The sequence below is a fragment of the Heteronotia binoei genome, chromosome 5 (genome assembly GCF_032191835.1).
Source record: "Heteronotia binoei isolate CCM8104 ecotype False Entrance Well chromosome 5, APGP_CSIRO_Hbin_v1, whole genome shotgun sequence".
Lineage (NCBI taxonomy): Eukaryota > Metazoa > Chordata > Lepidosauria > Squamata > Gekkonidae > Heteronotia > Heteronotia binoei.
In genome coordinates, this window is record NC_083227.1 from 32,389,390 (window position 1) to 32,408,172 (window position 18,783).

Consider the following 18,783-nt stretch of genomic DNA (forward strand, 5'->3'; position numbering starts at 1 on the left):
TGGCATCACAGGGTATGGCCTAATATGCAAATTGTTCCTGCAGGGTTTTTCCTACAAAAAAAGCCCTGTGTGAAACAATGGTGCTGTAAGGAGGGGTGTGGCCTAATATGCAAATGAGCACCTGCTGGGCTTTTCTACAAAAAAGCCCTGAACGTGAGCATTAACAAGAATGGAAGGATAGTGCCAACAACATTTTTTTTGGAGGGGGGTCATTGCTCTAAATTATTTTACTCTTCCTTGAAACAGAAAATGGGTCCTGAGAACTTTTCTTGATTCTTGCAAGAGTTCCAATTTTCTTTTAAGCTAAGTGGTCTGGATGGAGTAAAAAGAACCGATTTCTCTGAGCACTGTTGCTGGACCCAGGCTTCTGAGGCTGGAGGAGGGCTCGAAATTTTGCTGAGCAGAGTGATCTGATGCATGTCAATCGATCCAAACAAAGCAGGGACCTTTAAGGAAGATCTGCAATTATTTTCTTGGGAGGGGGCCCGGGTAGTTTCTCATCTTTCTCTTTGGCTTTCTCTTCGTACATCAGAATTCTGCAGAAAGAAGAGGAAGGGGGACATGTCAATCTGCAAAGGCGGGGGGCGAAAGGGGATGAAGATTGCAACTGGGGAGTGGGAACTGGAGGTAAGTGACACCTACATTTTGAGGATTGCCGACCGCTTGCCCAGCATCATACGGACGAAGTCCCGGTAACAGATGGTCTCGCTCATCCCACCTGTCACTTCCGTGATCATCTTCTTCAGTTCCAGGTGGGTTTTGGCTGCACCCAGTTTTTCTAACATGCGCTTTAAGGCCATGATATCTGGAATGGTGGGGGAAGGAAAGAACAATGCCAAGTAAGTTCTAGCTGTCCATACTTTCCCTAAGCCCAGCAGGAACTGATTTGCATATTAGGCCACACCCACTGATGGCACCATTGTTTTGCAGGGACACCAGCAGGAACTCATTTGCATATTAGGCCACACCCCTGACACCAAGCCAGTCGGAACTGTGTTCCTGTGAGTTCCTGCATAAACTCAGTTCGGATGTCTCATAGTGCAGCAGTGCCTACATATCTACCCTGCTAAAAAGACACCAAAGCTGATGTTCATCTGCCAAAGGTTGGGACCAATACTTCCAGTGCTGCAGCTTTCAATTACATTGATCGTTATGAACTGCCATCATGAACTGCAGTCAGCTTTTCTTGGATCAAGACCAACTGTCACACAGCTATTCTAGCACCCACAAAGAAGTGGATCTCATTGACATCACCTGCCTGCAGGGGTGGAATTCTAGCAGGAACGCCTTTACATATTAGGCTATACCCCTGATTTAGCCAATCCTCAAGAGCTTACAAAAAAGAGCCTTGTAAGCTCTTGGGAGGATTGGCTACAGCAGGGGTGTGTGGCCTAATAGGCAAAGGCGCTTCTGCTAGAATTCCACCCCTGCTTGCCGGCATCAGGATGTAAATATTCATCTGCCTGAATCAGACACCAATCATAACTGCACATGGGAAAACATAGCTGTACTGGTAGTTAATTATGTTGCTACAGTCGTGCTGCCTTGTAAGGTTTTATTTCCATGGCTAAGCACAGTGCAATAAACAGTGGCCATCCGGCAGGGCATGACAGTTTTTTCAGGATTTCATGTACATGCTTCTGTAGATTTTACATGTGTGCTGATGAGGTACTAATTGGTTTTCTGCAATTGGGAAATAGGGCTGTTTTAGACTGGAGAAGAAGCACTGGTGGGGAAATCTAAGCTCCCTCTCTCCACATGCTGCAAACCCAATCTGTATCAGCCCTGTGTATGCCTGGGAAGCATGGAAGATTAATATATCACCCAAACTGGGGACATCCTCTGGGGAAAATGTAACACATGGCTCACAGTTTCACATGTCCAAAAGATGAGACAGGATCATGAAGTGCCTGTTGTTGCCTTAATGCTTCCAACAGACTCAACCAAACAAGAAACACTGCAATACTACTTCCATTATTGACACTGTTGCCAGGGAAGGAATGGACAAAATCAGAATTGGCACAGTTTTGGTACTGGAATACAGTGACTGAGTTGGAATCTGTTCAGCTACAGTTCAGAGTCAGCATCTGCCCGTCCAACTTTGTAATGTATGCAGATACTCTTAAGCAATTACATCCATAGACCATCCAGATTTTTTCCCCATTAGTCTGTGACCATTTCAGCAGCAACCCAACAGATAAGCAGCAGGTTAAACCATGTCTTGGGGTCCCCAATGGGGTGCCATGGCACCTGTCAACACCTTTTTTTGGCATCCGCCAAATGTTTTTAGGAAGTAGGTGGGGCCTACTTCATTTTGCCTAGCAAAGCTTTGGATTGATTTTTGGAGATTTGGAGAGTTGATTGGCTGTGCAGATTTTAAATAGAGGTTGCTTTTGGCAGCAGCTGCCACCACGACACAAGGAGCTACACTGCGTTACTGAAGTTAAAGTGTGGTAATTGTTTTGTGGCTGGCTCTGCCTACTGTGGCAGCCATTTTGTTGCTGAGCTCCCCGTGCTGTGTCAGAATTCCAAATGTGCCCACAGGCTCAAAAAAGTTGGGGACCCCCGCCACAGCTAATGATCAGTTTCATTAGCAGAACAACAGAATGGAAAGATGATGGCACCATCCTAAGCAGAGTTTATATATATTATATACACTGCCTTTCTCCTGACAGAGCTTGAGGTGGGTGAAAACAATGGATCCAATACAAGAACCTATTTAAACCCTTAAAACATATAGTCAACAACATCCTCCCCCTTGAGGCGTGATTGGCACCTACTTTTGTTTCATTTAGGAAAGGAAAAGGAAAGGAGAGGTCCCCCGTGCAAGCATCAGTTGTTTCCGACTCTGTGGTGACGTTGCTTTCACAACGTTTTTTCACGGCAGACTTTTTACGGGGTGGTTTGCCATTGCCTTCCCCAGTCTTTTACACTTCCCCCCCAGCAAGCTGGGTACTCATTTTACTGACCTTGGAAGGATGGAAGGCTGAGTCAACCTTAGGCCGGCTACCTGAACCAGCTTCTGCCAGAATCGAACTCAGGTCGTGAACAGAGAGTTCAGATTACAGCACTGCAGTACTGCTGCTTCACCACTCTGCGCCACGGAGGCACCAGGCTAAAATGCGTATTTTTACCTAGCCTTTTAATTAAAGGTCTGTTCTGTTTTATGGATCGTTTTTATGCTGACGATGTGTAGCGGATTGTGCTTTTAATGGCAACATGGCTACCCTCTGAAACTCTGTGAGGTAGGTTAGGTTGAGAGTGTGCAACTGGTCCATGTGACCCAGCAACTTTTTGTGACCAGATTCGAACCTTGATCTCCCTGATCCTAGTCTGCTACTCCAACTGCTACACCACACGGGCTTGTAGAGTGATTAGGGTCGTCAGCTTAGGGCATTCCTGGAGATTTGAGGGTGGAATTTGGAGAAGGGAGGGAACTCAGTGGAGATCAGATTCCATAGAGTCAACCCTCCAAAGCTGTAGTTTCCCCCCCGGGCAACTGAGCTCTGTTGCCTTATAATTCCAGGAGACATTTTTGACTTGTTTTAGACTTATTTTAGACTTTTTGCATTCTTATAAATTTTGAAGGTTTTTATGATCAAATACTTTTTGGAATATTGTTGGTGGTTTTAATAAGGATGTTTATGGTTAATCACCTGTGGCTTGTAAATAATGGTATTTGACTGTAAATAAACATTCATTCATTCATTCATTCATTCGTTCGTTCGTTCCAGGAAATGTCCACTCCAGCCAGCACCTGGAGTTTGGCAACTCTAAGGAATAACCTAATCTTGAAGCTACCATTGCACAAACTAAAGGGTGTAACCAGGGTTTTTTTTGAGCAGGAATTCACAGGAACGCAGTTCTGGCTGGCTCAATGTCAGGGGGTGTGGCCTAATCTGCGAATGAGTTTCTGCTGGGTGTAACTCTGCTTAGGACCTCACTGTTAGTTTCAGCTGGATGTTACAAATATCCTAGTGAATGTCAAGACTGGGGTGGCTATAAGAAAAGCTTGCACCAAAAGACTGAAGCAGTACATCATTTGTCATCTCAGACAAAGCAGTTAATCCATTACACTGGCCCCATAAAATGAATGATTATCTTTAGCATCACAGAAGAAAGGACACGTAAGAAGAAGACAGATGACCTGTGTAAAGTCCGCAGCATGTACAGCAATTTGTATATGACCAAAGAAACATGAGAAGGCAGTGTTGGCTGCTTTTTAAAACATGAGAATCAAATTCACAGCCATCCATTCTGGACAAAAAAAGATAATCCTGACATCATGGAAGTTGAATGTACTCAGAAAGTTAGGGTTTTTAATTAACCAGTCCCAGTGCTTGTGGTGGTGTTATATTATTATTATTATTATTATGACTTGTTACATGAGAGATATCCCCATGTGTATGTACAAAATTATGTGCATGTAGAAGATACATAAGTCTTACACCCTGAATTATACACCCCTTAATAAAATGAGTACCCAGTTTGCTGGGGGTGAAGTGTAGATGACTGGGGAAGGGAATGGCAAACCACCCCGTAAAAAGTCTGCCAAGAAAACATCATATGTAACGTCATCCCCTGGGTCAGTAATGACTCGGTTCAGCAGAGGGGACTACCTTTACCTTTTAATAAATAAAGCCAATAGTGCATGCCTTTGCAGGTTTACTCCAAAGCAAGTCCCACTGCATTCAGCACAGCTTACACCCAGGCAAGTGTGCATAGAATTGCATGGTAAAATGGCAAAATGGTGCTTTTGGGTGGACAAGACAATTTCTCTTTTGCCTACTAGGATTAATTTAGGACTAACTAGCTGGTTGGCTTGTCATGTTACATAGGGCCACCTCCCCCCCCCCATTCCAGTTAGCCCCACCTAAATTTATGGGCAGAAGCCTTTTTTGGTGTAAGATGAATCATAGGATCAGCATGCAAACATATCATTTTACCTTTGTAGATACTGGCCCCTGCCCTGACCAATACTCCCTCTAAGTCTTGTGAGCAAAATTTCTATTTTGTGAGCTACTGGCATTAAAGTTGTGAGCTACTACATAAATTAGCTTGCTCTGGGGCCATTTTTCCTGAGCGAAGACAAAAATGAGTGAGCCAGAGGTTAAAAAACTGAGCTAGCTCACACTAACTCAGCTTAGAGGGAACGCAGGCAATGACCTATATGACCCAGGCTAGCCTGATCTCATCAGAGCTCAGAAGCAACACTCCCTCTAAACTGTGGAGTCTTGCGAGCAAAAATTTTATTTTGTGCACTACCGGCATTTGTGAGTTGTGAGCGAGTGATTTGGCTACTGCATAAATTAGTTTACTCTGAGGTCATCCTTCCTGAGCTGAGACAAAAATGTATGAGCCAGAGGCTAAAAAACTGAAAGCTAGCTCGCACTAACTCAGCTTAGAGGGAACACTGCTCAGAAGCTAAGCTAGTCAGTCCTGGTTAGTACTTGGATGGGAGACCACCGAGGAATTCCAGGGTTAATACTCAGAAGCAGATAGTGGCAAACCACCTCTGTTCCTGTCTTGCCTTGAAAACCCTTTGATGTTGCCATAAGTCATCTGCAACTTGATCACACTTTCCATCATGTTGGCCCCAAGACAGGGCAAGAGTATTGTGACAGCAATAGAGTACAAAAACCTGTCACAATACTCTATAAAACAAAAGGGCATGTTGGATGCCAGTAACATATCTCTCCTTTGTTGGTCTCAGACTTGATGACCTACTCTTTAGTCTTTCTATCAAGTTGCAAACCTCCATAATACAGTAGAGTGCCTTCAAGAAGTGAAAGTTAAGGAGTATACAAGCTCAGACAGCATGAGAGTTGTATTTCATACTATATCATGACTGGAGGGCATCTTTCTTTTTTCCTTAATGAAGGAAACAGGGTACACTTGTTTAGCTTGAATAAATTCAATTGAGTTGCCAAGGGTTGAATCAAATGATTTGGGGAGGAAAGAAGAAGAAGAGGAGATTGGATTTATATCCTGCCCTTAATTCAGAGTCTCAAAGCAGCTTGCAATTCCCTTCCCTTCCTGTCCCCACAACAGACCCCCTCTGAGGTAGGTGGGGCTGAGAGAGCTCTGAGAGAACTGCTCTTGAGAGAAAAGCTCTGAGAGAACTGTGTCAAGTCCAAGGTGACTTCATGTGGAGGAGTGGGGATCAAACCCGGTTCTCCAGATTAGAGTCCACCACTTTCAACTACTGCACCAAACTGGCTCCTGGAGCTATCTGTGACCTGCAGGCCTTTGAGGGTCCATTTCTGGCCAAAGAGCAGGAACAGATGCTGTGTGGAGTATCATGTGCACAAACAAGAATGAACCTGACACACAAACATAACTCACCAATGTCGCCTTGCGCATTAAGATCAAATTCCAAGTATTTCTCTGCAAAAGAGAGCAGATTAACAATCAGAACGCAAAGGCTGCCTGGCCGGATCACATACAGCACCTATCTAGTCTGACATTTGGCACTGAACTATGGCTTGTTAAATAGCCCTTGGATGCTCAAAATCAAAGTGTGATGGAGGCTTCCACTCTCCTGAAGGACATCCCAAGCATCTGATACTTTACAGCATCTATACACAGAAGTTCCATTCCTATCTCCAAAAGCTATTGCTGTGCCTGCCCTCTGTGGATTTCTTTAATCCTTCCCAAAAGAAAAACCATCTATGCGAGTGGCCTGATTAAGTCATGCCAAGGCCCTAAGCTGGGGTCGCTAACCTTTCATTTAATGAGAAGTACTGCAGAATGATAACTATTCCAAGCTACTCACACCCTCCCGCATGTTACCAAGTGTTGTACTGTCCTACAAACAGAAAAGGGATGAGGAAGAGCTCCAGAAATAAAGCCATCGGCTAAGAAGCACAGAGAACAAGCCTATGGAATAAAAACTGTTTCAAAACACAACAACAAAAATGTAGAGCAGCCCTTTTCACAGCCTTTTCCTGGGGGTGACACCAATTACTCTGTGGCAGCAGGTAAGCTACCTAGGGTTACCACGCTCAGCCTGGCAACCAGTAGGAGGGTTGGGTTGCGGAGGACATACATAAAAACATGAACATAAGAACATAAGAGAAGCCATGTTGGATCAGGCCAATGGCCCATCCAATCCAACACTCTGTGCCACACAGTAGCCAAAAAACCAAGTGCCATCAGGAGGTTCACAAGTGGGGCTAGAAACCCTTCCACTTTGCACCCCCCCCCTCCAAGCACCAAGAATACAGAGCATCACTGCCCCAGACAAAGAGTTCCAACAATACGCTGTGGCTAATAGCCACTGATGGAGCTCTGCTCCATATGTTTATCCAATCCCCTCTTGAAGCTGTCGGTGCTTGTAGCCACCATCACCTCCTGTGGCAGTGAATTCCATATGTTAATCACCCTTTGGGTGAAGAAGTATTTCCTTTTATCCGTTCTAAGCTGACTGCTCAGCCATTTCATTGAATGCCCACAAGTTCTTGTATTGTGAGAAAGGGAGAGAAGTACTTCTTTCTCTACTTTATCCATCCCATGCATAATCTTGTAAACCTCTGTCATGTCACCCCACAGGCGACGTTTCGCCAAGCTAAAGAGCTCCAAGCATTTTAACCTTTCTTCGTAGGGAAAGTGTTCCAAACCTTTAATCATTTTAGTTGCCCTTTTCTGGACTTTTTCCAATGATATAATATCCTTTTTGAGGTGCGGTGACCAGAATTGTACACAGGATATACAGCATCAGCTGGTAAGGATGCCAGCCTCCAGGTGGGAGCTGTGGATCTTCAGGAATTACAGCTCATCTCCTTGGAGAAAATGGTTGTTTTGGAGGGTGGAACCTAGGGTTGCGAAGTCCCCTGAGGCCTCTGGCAGGGGACTGTTTTATAGCACGTGTGGCACGATGATGTCACCTGCAAGTGATGTCATCGTGCTGGCGATCTTGCACACCGGCCACTCTAGGAGCTTCAGGGAAAACTATGGTTTTCCCGGATGCTCTAGCAATTTGGGAGGAAATAGAGTTTTCCTCCCAAATTGCTAGAGCGTCCGGGGAAACGATAGAGTTTTCCTGGTAGGCCCTAGAAAGGTTGGCGTGGGAAATCACTGGCACGATGACATCACTGGCAAGTGACATCATCTTGCTATGATGTCGGGGGAGGATCCCCCCATTGACCCAATGTGGGCCAGTGTGTTGGAAACCTCCAGGGTGGGAGAACCCCTGCCCAGCCTGGGAACTTGGCTGCCCCAGTGGAATCTCAATGAGCATTGTGTCCCACTGAGGTCCCTGTCCTCCCATATCACACTACCAGGCCTCCAGAAGTTTCCCATTCTAGCTGGCAACCCTCCCCTCCCCAATCCCCTGCCAGTGGCCACCCTAGACACCTGTAAGGTGTCCTCTGCTGGGGTGGGAGATCCCCTGTTCTGGGGCTCCCCCACCAGCTCCAATCAGCTGGCTGGCAGGGGACTTACTAGCAACAAAAGGAGGCATAGGCCTGCGTCACCAGCAATGTGGGGATGCCATGGTATTTATGCAAAAACTCTATAGTAAAAATAGGGTTGCCAGTCCCCCAATGGAGATCTGCCCTTAGCTACCAATCTGCTGGCCAGTGGGGAGAAAGAAGGCAGACCAGACTACATTTGTGGAGTCACACAGGAAGTGATGTCATCACAGCAGTGACTTCTGGGTGACACTGGTATTTGAGCAAAAACTCTGTGGTAGAAGCTGGTTTTACCATAGAGTTTTTGTTCAAACACCAGAGCATCACCCAGAAGATGCTGGCATGATGACATCACTTCCTATGTGACACTGTCAAGGTGGCTTGGGCCTTTCTCATTCTCCTGGAAAGTCCCCCCATCCCCCACCAGTTGCTAGGAGGGATCTGGCAACTGTAAAAAAAATGATTTCTATCATGGAGTCAGGGTTTTTTTGGTAGAAAAAGCCCAGCAGGAACTCATTTGCATATTAGACCACAGCCCCTGATGTCACCATTGTTCCACACAAGGCTTTTTGGGAGTAAAAGTCCAGCAGGAATATTTGCATATTAGGCCACACCCCCTGACACCAAGCCTGTGCATTCCTGTTTTAAAAAAGCCTTGCATAGAGCTATTGCCCAAATACCGGAGTGGCCCCTCATTATCAGCGATGTGATGATGACACGTCCAGGGCACAGCAGAAGTGATGATGCAGTGCTGGTCTAGGCCTCTATTTGCTCCCAGTAAGTCACTCTGCTGGTTGCCAGGGAGTATCTGGTAACCTTTGACGCCTGAGACTCTGGCAGAGTTGCTGGGGCTTGGCTGTTTGCTTGTGACCCTCCTGGGCAGTGACCCACTGGGAAGTTTCTGTGTAAGTTAAATTGCCCATCCACTTCTAACTTCCTGTTGGAGACCCCTGCCGTAGGTAGTAAGCTATGTCAAATTTAAGAAGCCGCATAGCATCATGGGAACAAAATTAAGCTAGAAATTTAGGCTTATTTATTCATTTGCTTAGAAGCCAGGATGTGGTATAGTCCACTCTTGTCAGATCTCGGGCACTAAGCAGGGTCAACTCTTGGAAGAGAGACTGCTGAGGAAGACTCTGCAGAGGCAGGTGATGGCAAACTATCTCTGCTTCTCACTTGCCTTGAATGACCCTTGCTGGGGTTGTGATAAATCAGCTGTGACTTGATGCCACATATATACATTCAGAGGCACTCATCTGAGGGGCCTACTGGCTCTGGTAGCAATACAACATCTTTTAAAAGATACTCAGGGCGTTTTCACACTTACCTTAAGCTGGAGCGACGTCCCTCTTCACCGCGCAGCGTCTGCACGGTTTTCGCACTAATTGCTGCGGAGCACCTGGAAGAGCCGCAAAGTCCCGCGGCTTTTGCAGTGCAAATGTAAACCGCCAAAAACCGGTTTACATTTGCGCCGCAAAAGCCGCGGGACTTTGCGGCTCTTCCAGGTGCTCCGCAGCAATTAGTGCGAAAACCGTGCAGACGCTGCGCAGTGAAGAGGGACGTCGCTCCGGCTTAAGGTAAGTGCGAAAACGCCCTCAGTTCTTCTCATTCAGAGCAAATGAGAAAACTAACATTGCATCCAGTCCTTCATCGATGCCACTTACTTTTAAACATTTCTAATTTTTCAGCAAGGTCTTCATCTGTGCTGTATTTGGGATCATCCAAGAATTCCTATAAAAGACAGGAGAAACCCCTGATATAGTTAAGAGGATCAGACTAGGATCTGAGGCAGCCAAGTGCAGATTTCTGCTCTGCCATGGGCCTCACTCTCTTTCTCCCCCTTACCTACTTTACAGAGTTGTTGCGAGGAAGGGAGAACTGTGTATACCACCCTGAGCTGCTGGGAGGGAGGACAGGATAAAAAATGTATAAGATGAATGGGTGGATAGGTCAGACAATAGCCAAGGAAGGGTGGAAGTTGTATGCTGCTGATTCTATGCCCGTATTCAAGGACATCATAAAAGAATGCTGTTAATGGCATCCTAGTTACTCCCTTGAATGGGTTTAGTAGGGTGTAATTCTTTTTAGGCTGCAGGACTGGATCTAGGGAGGGGCAGAGGGGGCGTTTGGCCCGGGTGCCACCAAAGGGTGTATGTGCCAAATTGGGTATGGAGTCCATTCTATTCTATGGGCCCATGAGATAGAATCAACCCATAAGGGGGTATCATTTTTTTAATTTTGCCCCCCCCCCCCTCAAAAAACATGTAGATCCAGTCCTGTTAGGATGATATTGTTAACTCACTTCAAATGTAAGATCACACTTCTGAATTTGTGTACCTTATTGACTGTGCCTAGAACAGGGGTCCCTAACATGGTGCCCATGGGCACTGCTGTTGCACCTATCAAAACCTTTTCTGGTGACTTCCGGGCTACATCGCCTTGATCTCAGCAGGGTCCACAGGTTCTCCTGCCTGCGGCCCCTCTGAATCAGGCGGGTGGAGGGGTGCCACAGATGTGACATCCTCAAAGAGGCCCTGAAGGAGTCTCCTTTCAGCGTGGGGCTTTTACAGCAAGACAGGGGCGCAATGGCAGTTGTTCCTGTTCTCTCTGTATGCCCCGAAGCTCCCCCCATCATGATCGCCATTACAGCAGCAAGAGGTGAAAGCCCAATCGCTTGCTTCTTTTCTCTTCAATTAGCTTTTGATCTATCGTTTCTCTACCTCAAGCATGACAATTCTACGTAGCAATTAAGTGTGCTTTCAATGCCAATGGCTAATGGGGTTATTTTACATTTCAATAAACGGGCAGTTTAAAGAAAGGGAAAGAGGTCGATACCTCTAATTTCCCTGTGAATGAGGCCTCGAAAAGCTAAAGAACATCTTTAAGTACTGGAAATAATTTGAATTAACCTGAATATGGATACTTAAATCGACCCAGATTATAATTGCATATTTGTTAAAGAGACTATTATTCAGGTGCAATACGGTCTGAACAAAATGAGATACTTGTTAGAGGGATTTCTCCTTGTCGTCTGATTGAAATTAATATGCTAACACTCAAAACTCCAGTTGGAGGAGATGGGGAAGGACGGACTATCTGGGACTCTGAACTACTTTTCAATTTGGATTAATGGACTGAGTTTGCTGACAGAGAAAAATGGCTTTGCTAAGTGAAATCTTCCACAAAAAAAGATATTTTAAGCAGTTTGAATTCTCTGAAGCAGGATCTTGGTTTATTGACAGAGTTGGTTAAGAAACAAATGGGAGCTTTTGTGCTGAAAGTCAGCAAAATCTCAAATCTACATGAGCAGAGTGCTAAAGAGAACCTGGTGACGTCTGTAGAATTGAAATGGGAGAGTGACTCATTGGGAAATGAACAAAAGAAAATCAAAATGGAACCCTATGGCGTAGTTAAAAAAGGAGACTGGAAATGGAGATTGACTGAAGTTATGTCAAGAAAAACAAAGGCTGTGGAATTTTTCCCACTTTCTTCAAGAGGGATGACTGCATTAAGGAGTAAGGTGGTGCATTTTAACCAGAAAATCATGATGTGGAAATCCTTCAGAAAGAAGAGTTTCTTGAACTAGATCTCTCTCTGTGGATAGTTGGATATGGACTTTGCAAGAAAATCCGATATGTGATATTAGAAGGCTAAGTGAGATTTTTTTTTCTTTTTTTGGACTATAATAAGTTGTCTTGTCTAGAATAATATGGACATAAAAGCTAAAGGACTAAAAAGTTTTTGAAAAGAATTTTATGTAAAAATAGTTAATCTAGATCAACTTCTAAGAAGGCAGACAGCATAATTATTTGGTTAATTGGTAAACTTGCCTTTAACAGATAATGATACTAGCTTTTTATGTTTGCTATCGATATGGGTAATCCTACAAATTAGTCTATAATTGTTAAGAAGGTAGACAAAATTATTTTGTAAATTAGTAGATCTCCTTCTAATATGTCTGTTTGACAAAATTATCTATAATAAGATAGATAAATTATTGTGTTCTATTTCTAGCCTGTTAAGGATAAAGATATTGGATAAAGATATTGGTCTTAACTGTATTAAGGAGAGAGAAGGTGCATTTTAGTTATAAATCAGGAGATAGATTTCTTTTTAGTAAGAAGGGTCTCTTGAAATGTCTTTATCTTTGTGAGTACTTGGGTATGGAGCTCTCAGTAAGAACAGGTATGTGACTTATTTTTGGGTTACATTAAGTTGTTTTTTCTAGGCCAATAGGGATAAAAGAGTTGGATTAATTGTTAAAAAGGCAGACAGCACAGTTATTTTGTAATCTGGCAGATTTGCTTTTAATAAACTCCCCTGGAGAAACTGTTTATATTGAAATAGACAAAATACTATGTTGTATTTTTTTTAGCTTGTTAAGGATAAAGATATGAATTTTATGTGTTTATGTTAATGAGGATTTTGTTAAACTAACAAAATAGTCTGTGTTTTCAACATGGTTAAGCTAAATCAGCCAGTTCAGTGTTGAGATTGCTCTGATTTTTTTATACTTATTTGTGTTGAAGAAGAATCGTTTAGACTTGTATTGCAAGTAATAGTTCAGTAAAAATGTTTTATAATGAAAGATGAAGATGGTAAACTACATGGAGAACTCTATACTTTCAGGTAGAACGAATTGGGTATTTTATTTGGAGGTAGAATTATAACTGATATATTTGTGCTTTTCTCTTTTTCTGCTTTTCCCATCCTGTATATGCCCTTCCCCTCTTTTATGTAGCTATGCTTATGCTTCTTCTTTTTGTAGTTAAAATCAATAAAAATTATAAAACTGAAAAGGCAAAACCTTTCCTGGTAACTGCTAAGTGGTTTTAGAAGGTGGGTAGGGCCAGGTGGAACTTTTGCCCTGCAAGGCTTCTGATTGGCCAGCAGAGATTTGATTGGCTGAGTAGATATTTAAAACTGTTGCTATGGCAACGGCTGCCACCACAGCACAAGGACTTTCACGGTAGCCATTTTGTGGCTGTCTCTGGCTTTTCTGACAACAATGCTGATTCTGTGAACTTAGGGAGAGGTATTTGTGAAGTTCCTGCATTGTGCAGGGTTTGGACTAGATGATCTTGGAGGTCCCTTCCGACTCTATGATCAGTTCATCTGGAGAAAATGGCTGCTTTGGAAGGTGGACTGTATGTCTATAAGTAATTGAAGCCCCTCCCCTTCCCTAACACCATCCTCCTCAGGCTCCATGCCCAAAATCTCCAGGAGTTTTCCAACCCGGAGATGGCAACCCTACTGGAAAAGCATATGCTTTGTATGTGCAATGCTCCTGGCATCCCCACCAGAAGGATTTCAGGCAGCTGATATTGGGACAGTCCTGAAGATTGCCTAAAATCCTGATGAGCTGTGGCAAGTCAGGGTAGATAATACTAAACAGGATTGACCAGCAGTACCAGAGGTAGGACTTGGCAGAAACCACATGTGCATTTGTCTTATTTATATCCAGGGGTGGAATTCTAGCAGGAGCTCCTTTGCATATTAGGCCACACACCCGGTATAGCCAATCCTCCAAGAGCTTACAAAAAAGAGCCTTGTAAGCTCTTGGAGGGTTGGCTACATCAGGGGTATGTGGCCTAATATGCAAAGGAGCACCTGCTAGAATGCCACCTGTTTATATCTTTATTCAGTGGCAATCTGAAAAACTTGTGTGGAGATTGGGGAATGCATGCTTGTCCATCTTCATCACCCAAGACTTCTTGGCACCATGGCGACAACTCAAGTGCTAGTCAGTCAGTGCTGTCCATAGCAGTAGAAAAGCACACGAGTCCAGTAGCACCTTAAAGCCTAATAAATTTATGGCAGGGTATGAAATTTAATGAGTCACTGCTCACTTCTTCAGACACAGCTAGAATGTGAGTCCACCTGTCCTTACATCTTGGAGACTGAACTGATTTCAGATGATGAATGACATTAGCAGGCGAATGACGATAGCAAGTGAATGACAATAGCAAATGAGACTGGGTTAAGTGCAATATGCAGAGGGGAAAATAGGTGTGGAGACATCAGCATTGGTAATGAGACAGGAAACCTAAGTCTCGATTCAGTCCAGGAGGATGCATCGTCTTGAACTTCATAATTTGTTGCTATTCAGCAGACTCGCTATCTAATCTCCCTTTGAACTTCCTTTGTAAGAGAACTGTTATGTAGGTGAGAACTGTTATTTAGGGGAGGGATGGTGGCTCAGTGGTAGAGCATCTGCTTGGAAAGGTCCCAGGATCGATCCCCGGCATCTCCAACTAAAAAGGGTCCAGGCAGGTAGGCGTGAAAAACCTCAGCTTGAGACCCTGGAGAGCTGCTGCCAGTCTGAGAAGACAATACTGACTTTGATGGACCAAGAGTCTGATTCAGTATAAGGCAGATTCATATATGTTCATATATGTATGTAGACTAATGTGTATGTTCCCCACTCGTGTTTCTGCTTGGCTCATTGGAGCCTGGAGGATTGAGTTTGGGGACTCTGGAACAATGGGCAGTAGGATCCAAATCCCTGCTGCCCTGGCCAACCAGGAGCCCCTGCTGGTTCAAACGATCCAATGGCGTTCTAGCACGGGAACTCAGGTCTGTATAAAGTTGGCCCAAATCGGCAGTCTTCTAGTTCAGCGGGTACTATGCTGTAATCAATAAAGAGAGCTACGATCACTGCAACCGTGTCTCCTTTATGCATCAAACCCACTATATTGTAAGGACTGTTATTCTTAGGCACGCCTCAGATTCAGTGGGAGCTCACAGGAGCACAGCTCCTGAACCTTTCTGAGAGTTCCATCTTCTTGTCCATTGAATAGTATGTGCAGCTGCATAACAATCCCTGGATGAGCTCCATCACCTGTTTTTCTATAAAATGATCCCTGCTGTTAGGTCAGTGACTGAACGTCCTGGAAGGTTAAAACAGACTCTTGCTCTTTTCTACTGCTACAGACAGACTGACAAACTGCTATAGACATGCCCCAAACTCCACACCAGTTTTTCAGATTGCCACTTGATCTGTCTCCGTGGAAGCGCTGTCCAATTCCCATTCCAAAAACCTTTATTGGCATAACGGAATGGATGGACCAAAGGTCTGATTCAGTATAAGGCAGCTTCATATGTTCATATATGTTCAATATGTTCAAATGCAGTCCATAGGTGGCTTCTTTTGCAAACCCTTCCGTGAACTTGACTCGGGAGGGCGGGGGGAGGCATGTTCGGACCAAACACAGCAAGAATTCTTCAATATTGGCCCCAGTTATCAACGTGTTACATTTTGCCTTCGTTCCTCCTTACCTTATTGAGAGAGTCAAGGAACTCTTCCTGCTGGGCCTTCAGCACCCCAAAAGCCTTTCCTCCTGGCAGATGGGGGAAAAAAATTAATGGGCATGTTGAGACTCTCCCCGCCCCCCTGACTTCCTGTTCCCCCAACCCAACTGCATTCCTCTGGAGGGTCCTAGTTTCTGAATTTCCTCTTTGCAAATGCCATTTCCTGTCCAGGGCTTCATTTCTGTAGCATGTGTTATATTTGGTGCTGTTTGGCTAAACCAAAGAGGAAGTAGACAAAATTTCCTGACTCTGAGCTTTTCTGCCTAATGAGGAAATGGGGCAGACAGTTAGCTACTGGAATGAGGGGGTGGGGCCGGGCCAATGGAAGGGGGATTTATGAATACGATTGCCAGGTTCCCCCTGACCACTAGTGGGGCATGGGGTGGGGTAGAGTTGCCAGATCCAGGTTGGGAAACTCCTGGAGATTTGGGGTGGAGCCTGGGGAGGACAGGAGCCTCAGTGGGGTACAATGTCACAGAGTCCACCCTCCAAAGCAGTCATTTTCTCCAGGGGAACTGATCTCTGTAGTCTAGAGATGAGCTGTAATTCCAGGGGAATCACCAGGCCCCTCCTGGAGGCTGGCATCCCTATAACATTGCAAGGCATGATTTGGGAGACGGGCACAGAGCTGAGGTATCTGAAAAGAGACCTGTAATTGGAGAAGACGGTGTCTCTTCTACCCCACCAAGGGATGCCAACCTCTGGGTGCGACCTGGGGATCCCCCAGAATTACAGCTCATCTACAGAGGTCAGCTCTCCTGGTGAACATAGATACTTGGATGTCCCCAGGGCTTTTTTTGTAGCAGGAACTCCTTTGCATATTAGGCCACACACCCCTGATGTAGCCAATCCTCCAAGAGCTTACAGGGCTTTTAGTACAGGGTCTATTGTAAGCTCTTGGAGGATTGGCTACATCAGGGGGTGTGGCCTAATATGCAAAGGAGTTCCTGCTATCAAAAAAGCCCTGGATGTCCCTGTCTTTCCCTTGCTCTGCTCCCAAATTTCTAGGAGTTTCCCAACCTGGATCAGGCAACCTACCCCACCCCCCACTGGTGACTGGGGGGTACCTGACAATCCACCCAACTCCAATTGTTTGCAGCCATCCTGAATGGGATGCAGTTGGAAGTGGTTTACCTAGTTGGTGGAAAAGCTACTGGCCACCATAATTTCCCCTTAAAGATATACATCTGAGAAACCCGTAACAGGAAAAAGAGACGAGGAACATACACTGGGGGGGTGGGACAAGGCCTTTCTTCTTTTGACTCTGCTTTAACTATAAATTTGCTAGGATAACAATATAAAACTATAAGTGAGGGTTTTTTTGGGGGGGGGGGGGGTCTTCCACAATCTCTGGGTTGAGTCGGGTGGGGATCAGAAAACAGGTGGTAGGGGGTTACTCCTGAGGTTTAAAATTGCAGATGCTCACTCGTCTCTTCTAACAGTGCTGTCCTAAGCAAAGTTACACTCTTCTATGGCTACTGAAGCAATCAGTCTTTGAATTCTGTAACTCCATTTAGGAATGCACTGTAATTCATTTAAATTTCTTCAAATTTCAACAAGCAAAGAAAACCACCCAGCACAAAAGCTTGTCTGTATTTGTTTTTCATTGGGCAATTCACTTTATCTCATAGTCTAACCTACCTCATGGGGATGTTGTGAAGGGAAAACCACACAACTCCCATTGATGTTCCCCTGAATTTCCCCATTTAGCTCCCTGCAACAGAACTGTTGTTAAAAACATGTCTGCTATAGTCTATCTCCTTACATCTGTTTTCTCCCCAGACAGAAGGCAGAGACAACATAAGCTGTATAACCAAGCAGCCAGGTACCTTGTGGATTCATCAATCCTCCTTTCTTCTAGTTGTCCCTGGAATCTTGAACACTGTATGTGCTCCAGCCGTGGCACTGCTGACGGATTGCTCTCCTTTTAAGCTGGGTTCTTTCTCTCTGAATATATGTAGGGGGTTGCTACTTCCTCTTTTGTTCTGAGAAATGGCTGTTCATTGACGCTTTACCATGTGGAGAAGAGGAGTAATATTTTGAGTGGCTCTGAGGCAAAATACATAACCTGTGGGAGGAAGTCATTTTTCTGCTCAGCAGCCAGCAAAGCGGCAGTTCTGCTTCGAGCAATGAAGAGCAACCTGGAGGGACACCAAAACGGCCACGCTTAGGATAAGCTGCTTCCTTTGTACTGCTTCACATTTTGACTCTTTCAAGTTGTCTATGCTAGTTACCTATATTTATAAACAGCTGTTCAGAAAGTGACTTGGGAGAAGAAACCATGTAAGGAGGACTATACCCCATCCTCCGCCAGTGGCCGGGGAGGACCTGATAACCTTATTGGCAGCTTTTGATATCATCGATCAAGGTATCCTTCTGGATCACTTTTGAGGTTGGGATTAGGAGGCACTGTTCTACGGTAGTTTCAGACCTACCTCAAAGGTAGGTTTCAGAGTGGCCTCTAGTCTACAGGTCTTGTAATGTTCCACATCGCCTCTTATTTGGTATTACTTTTTAACATGAATGTCAAACTTCTGGAAGAGATCATCCAGAGATAGGGGCTGTGTATTATATGCTCCTCCTAGTTGCTACGTAGTGGCTGAGTGGCAGATACTTTTCACTGAGTTGTGGGACTAGGTATCATCCTGAGGAATAATAATAATAATAATAATAATAATAATAATAATAATAATAATAATAAATTTATTTTTGTATCCTGCCCTCCCCCACCAAAGGCGGGCTCAAGGTGGCTCACAGACATGGAATACCATGATTTAAATAAAACAATGTAGACAACAATTTTAAATACAATCAATTACATAAATTAATTAAAATAGATAAAACAGGTGCTATAAAATACTATAAGTCACAATCATACATAAGATGGCTAGATGGCTACAGGTCAGTTTAGCCAGGTTCTGTCTTAAAAGCAAGCTGAAAAAGAAATGTTTTGTAAGCCCTGCGGAATTGGTTCAGGTCCCGCAGGGCTCGCACCATCTCTGGAAGTTGATTCCACCATCGAGGGGCCATTGCTGAAAAGGCTTGCTCCCTGGTTGTCTTC

The 18,783-nt window shown here is 44.5% G+C and overlaps 1 protein-coding gene across 1 annotated transcript; it reads right to left on the bottom strand.

Moving 5' to 3' along the window:
- Positions 1-428: 428 nt before the first annotated feature.
- On the bottom strand, positions 429-17,679 carry AIF1 (allograft inflammatory factor 1). Its single transcript, XM_060238218.1, has 6 exons — positions 17,552-17,679; positions 15,690-15,751; positions 10,076-10,142; positions 6,346-6,387; positions 643-805; positions 429-536 (listed from the first exon to the last, which is right to left on the bottom strand). The coding sequence occupies exons 1-6, from the start codon at positions 17,562-17,564 to the stop codon at positions 449-451; spliced, it is 435 nt and encodes a 144-aa protein (XP_060094201.1). The 5' UTR covers positions 17,565-17,679; the 3' UTR covers positions 429-448.
- Positions 17,680-18,783: the final 1,104 nt, after the last annotated feature.

Bases quoted from the DNA above. Each gene is read 5' to 3' on its own strand.
- AIF1 (XM_060238218.1), bottom strand. The intron at 6,388-10,075 runs GTAAGTGGCATC...TCTCTTTTGCAG, and splicing joins AAAATTAGAAATGTTTAAAA to AGAAATACTTGGAATTTGAT. The intron at 537-642 runs GTAGGTGTCACT...TTCTTTCTGCAG, and splicing joins CGGTCGGCAATCCTCAAAAT to AATTCTGATGTACGAAGAGA.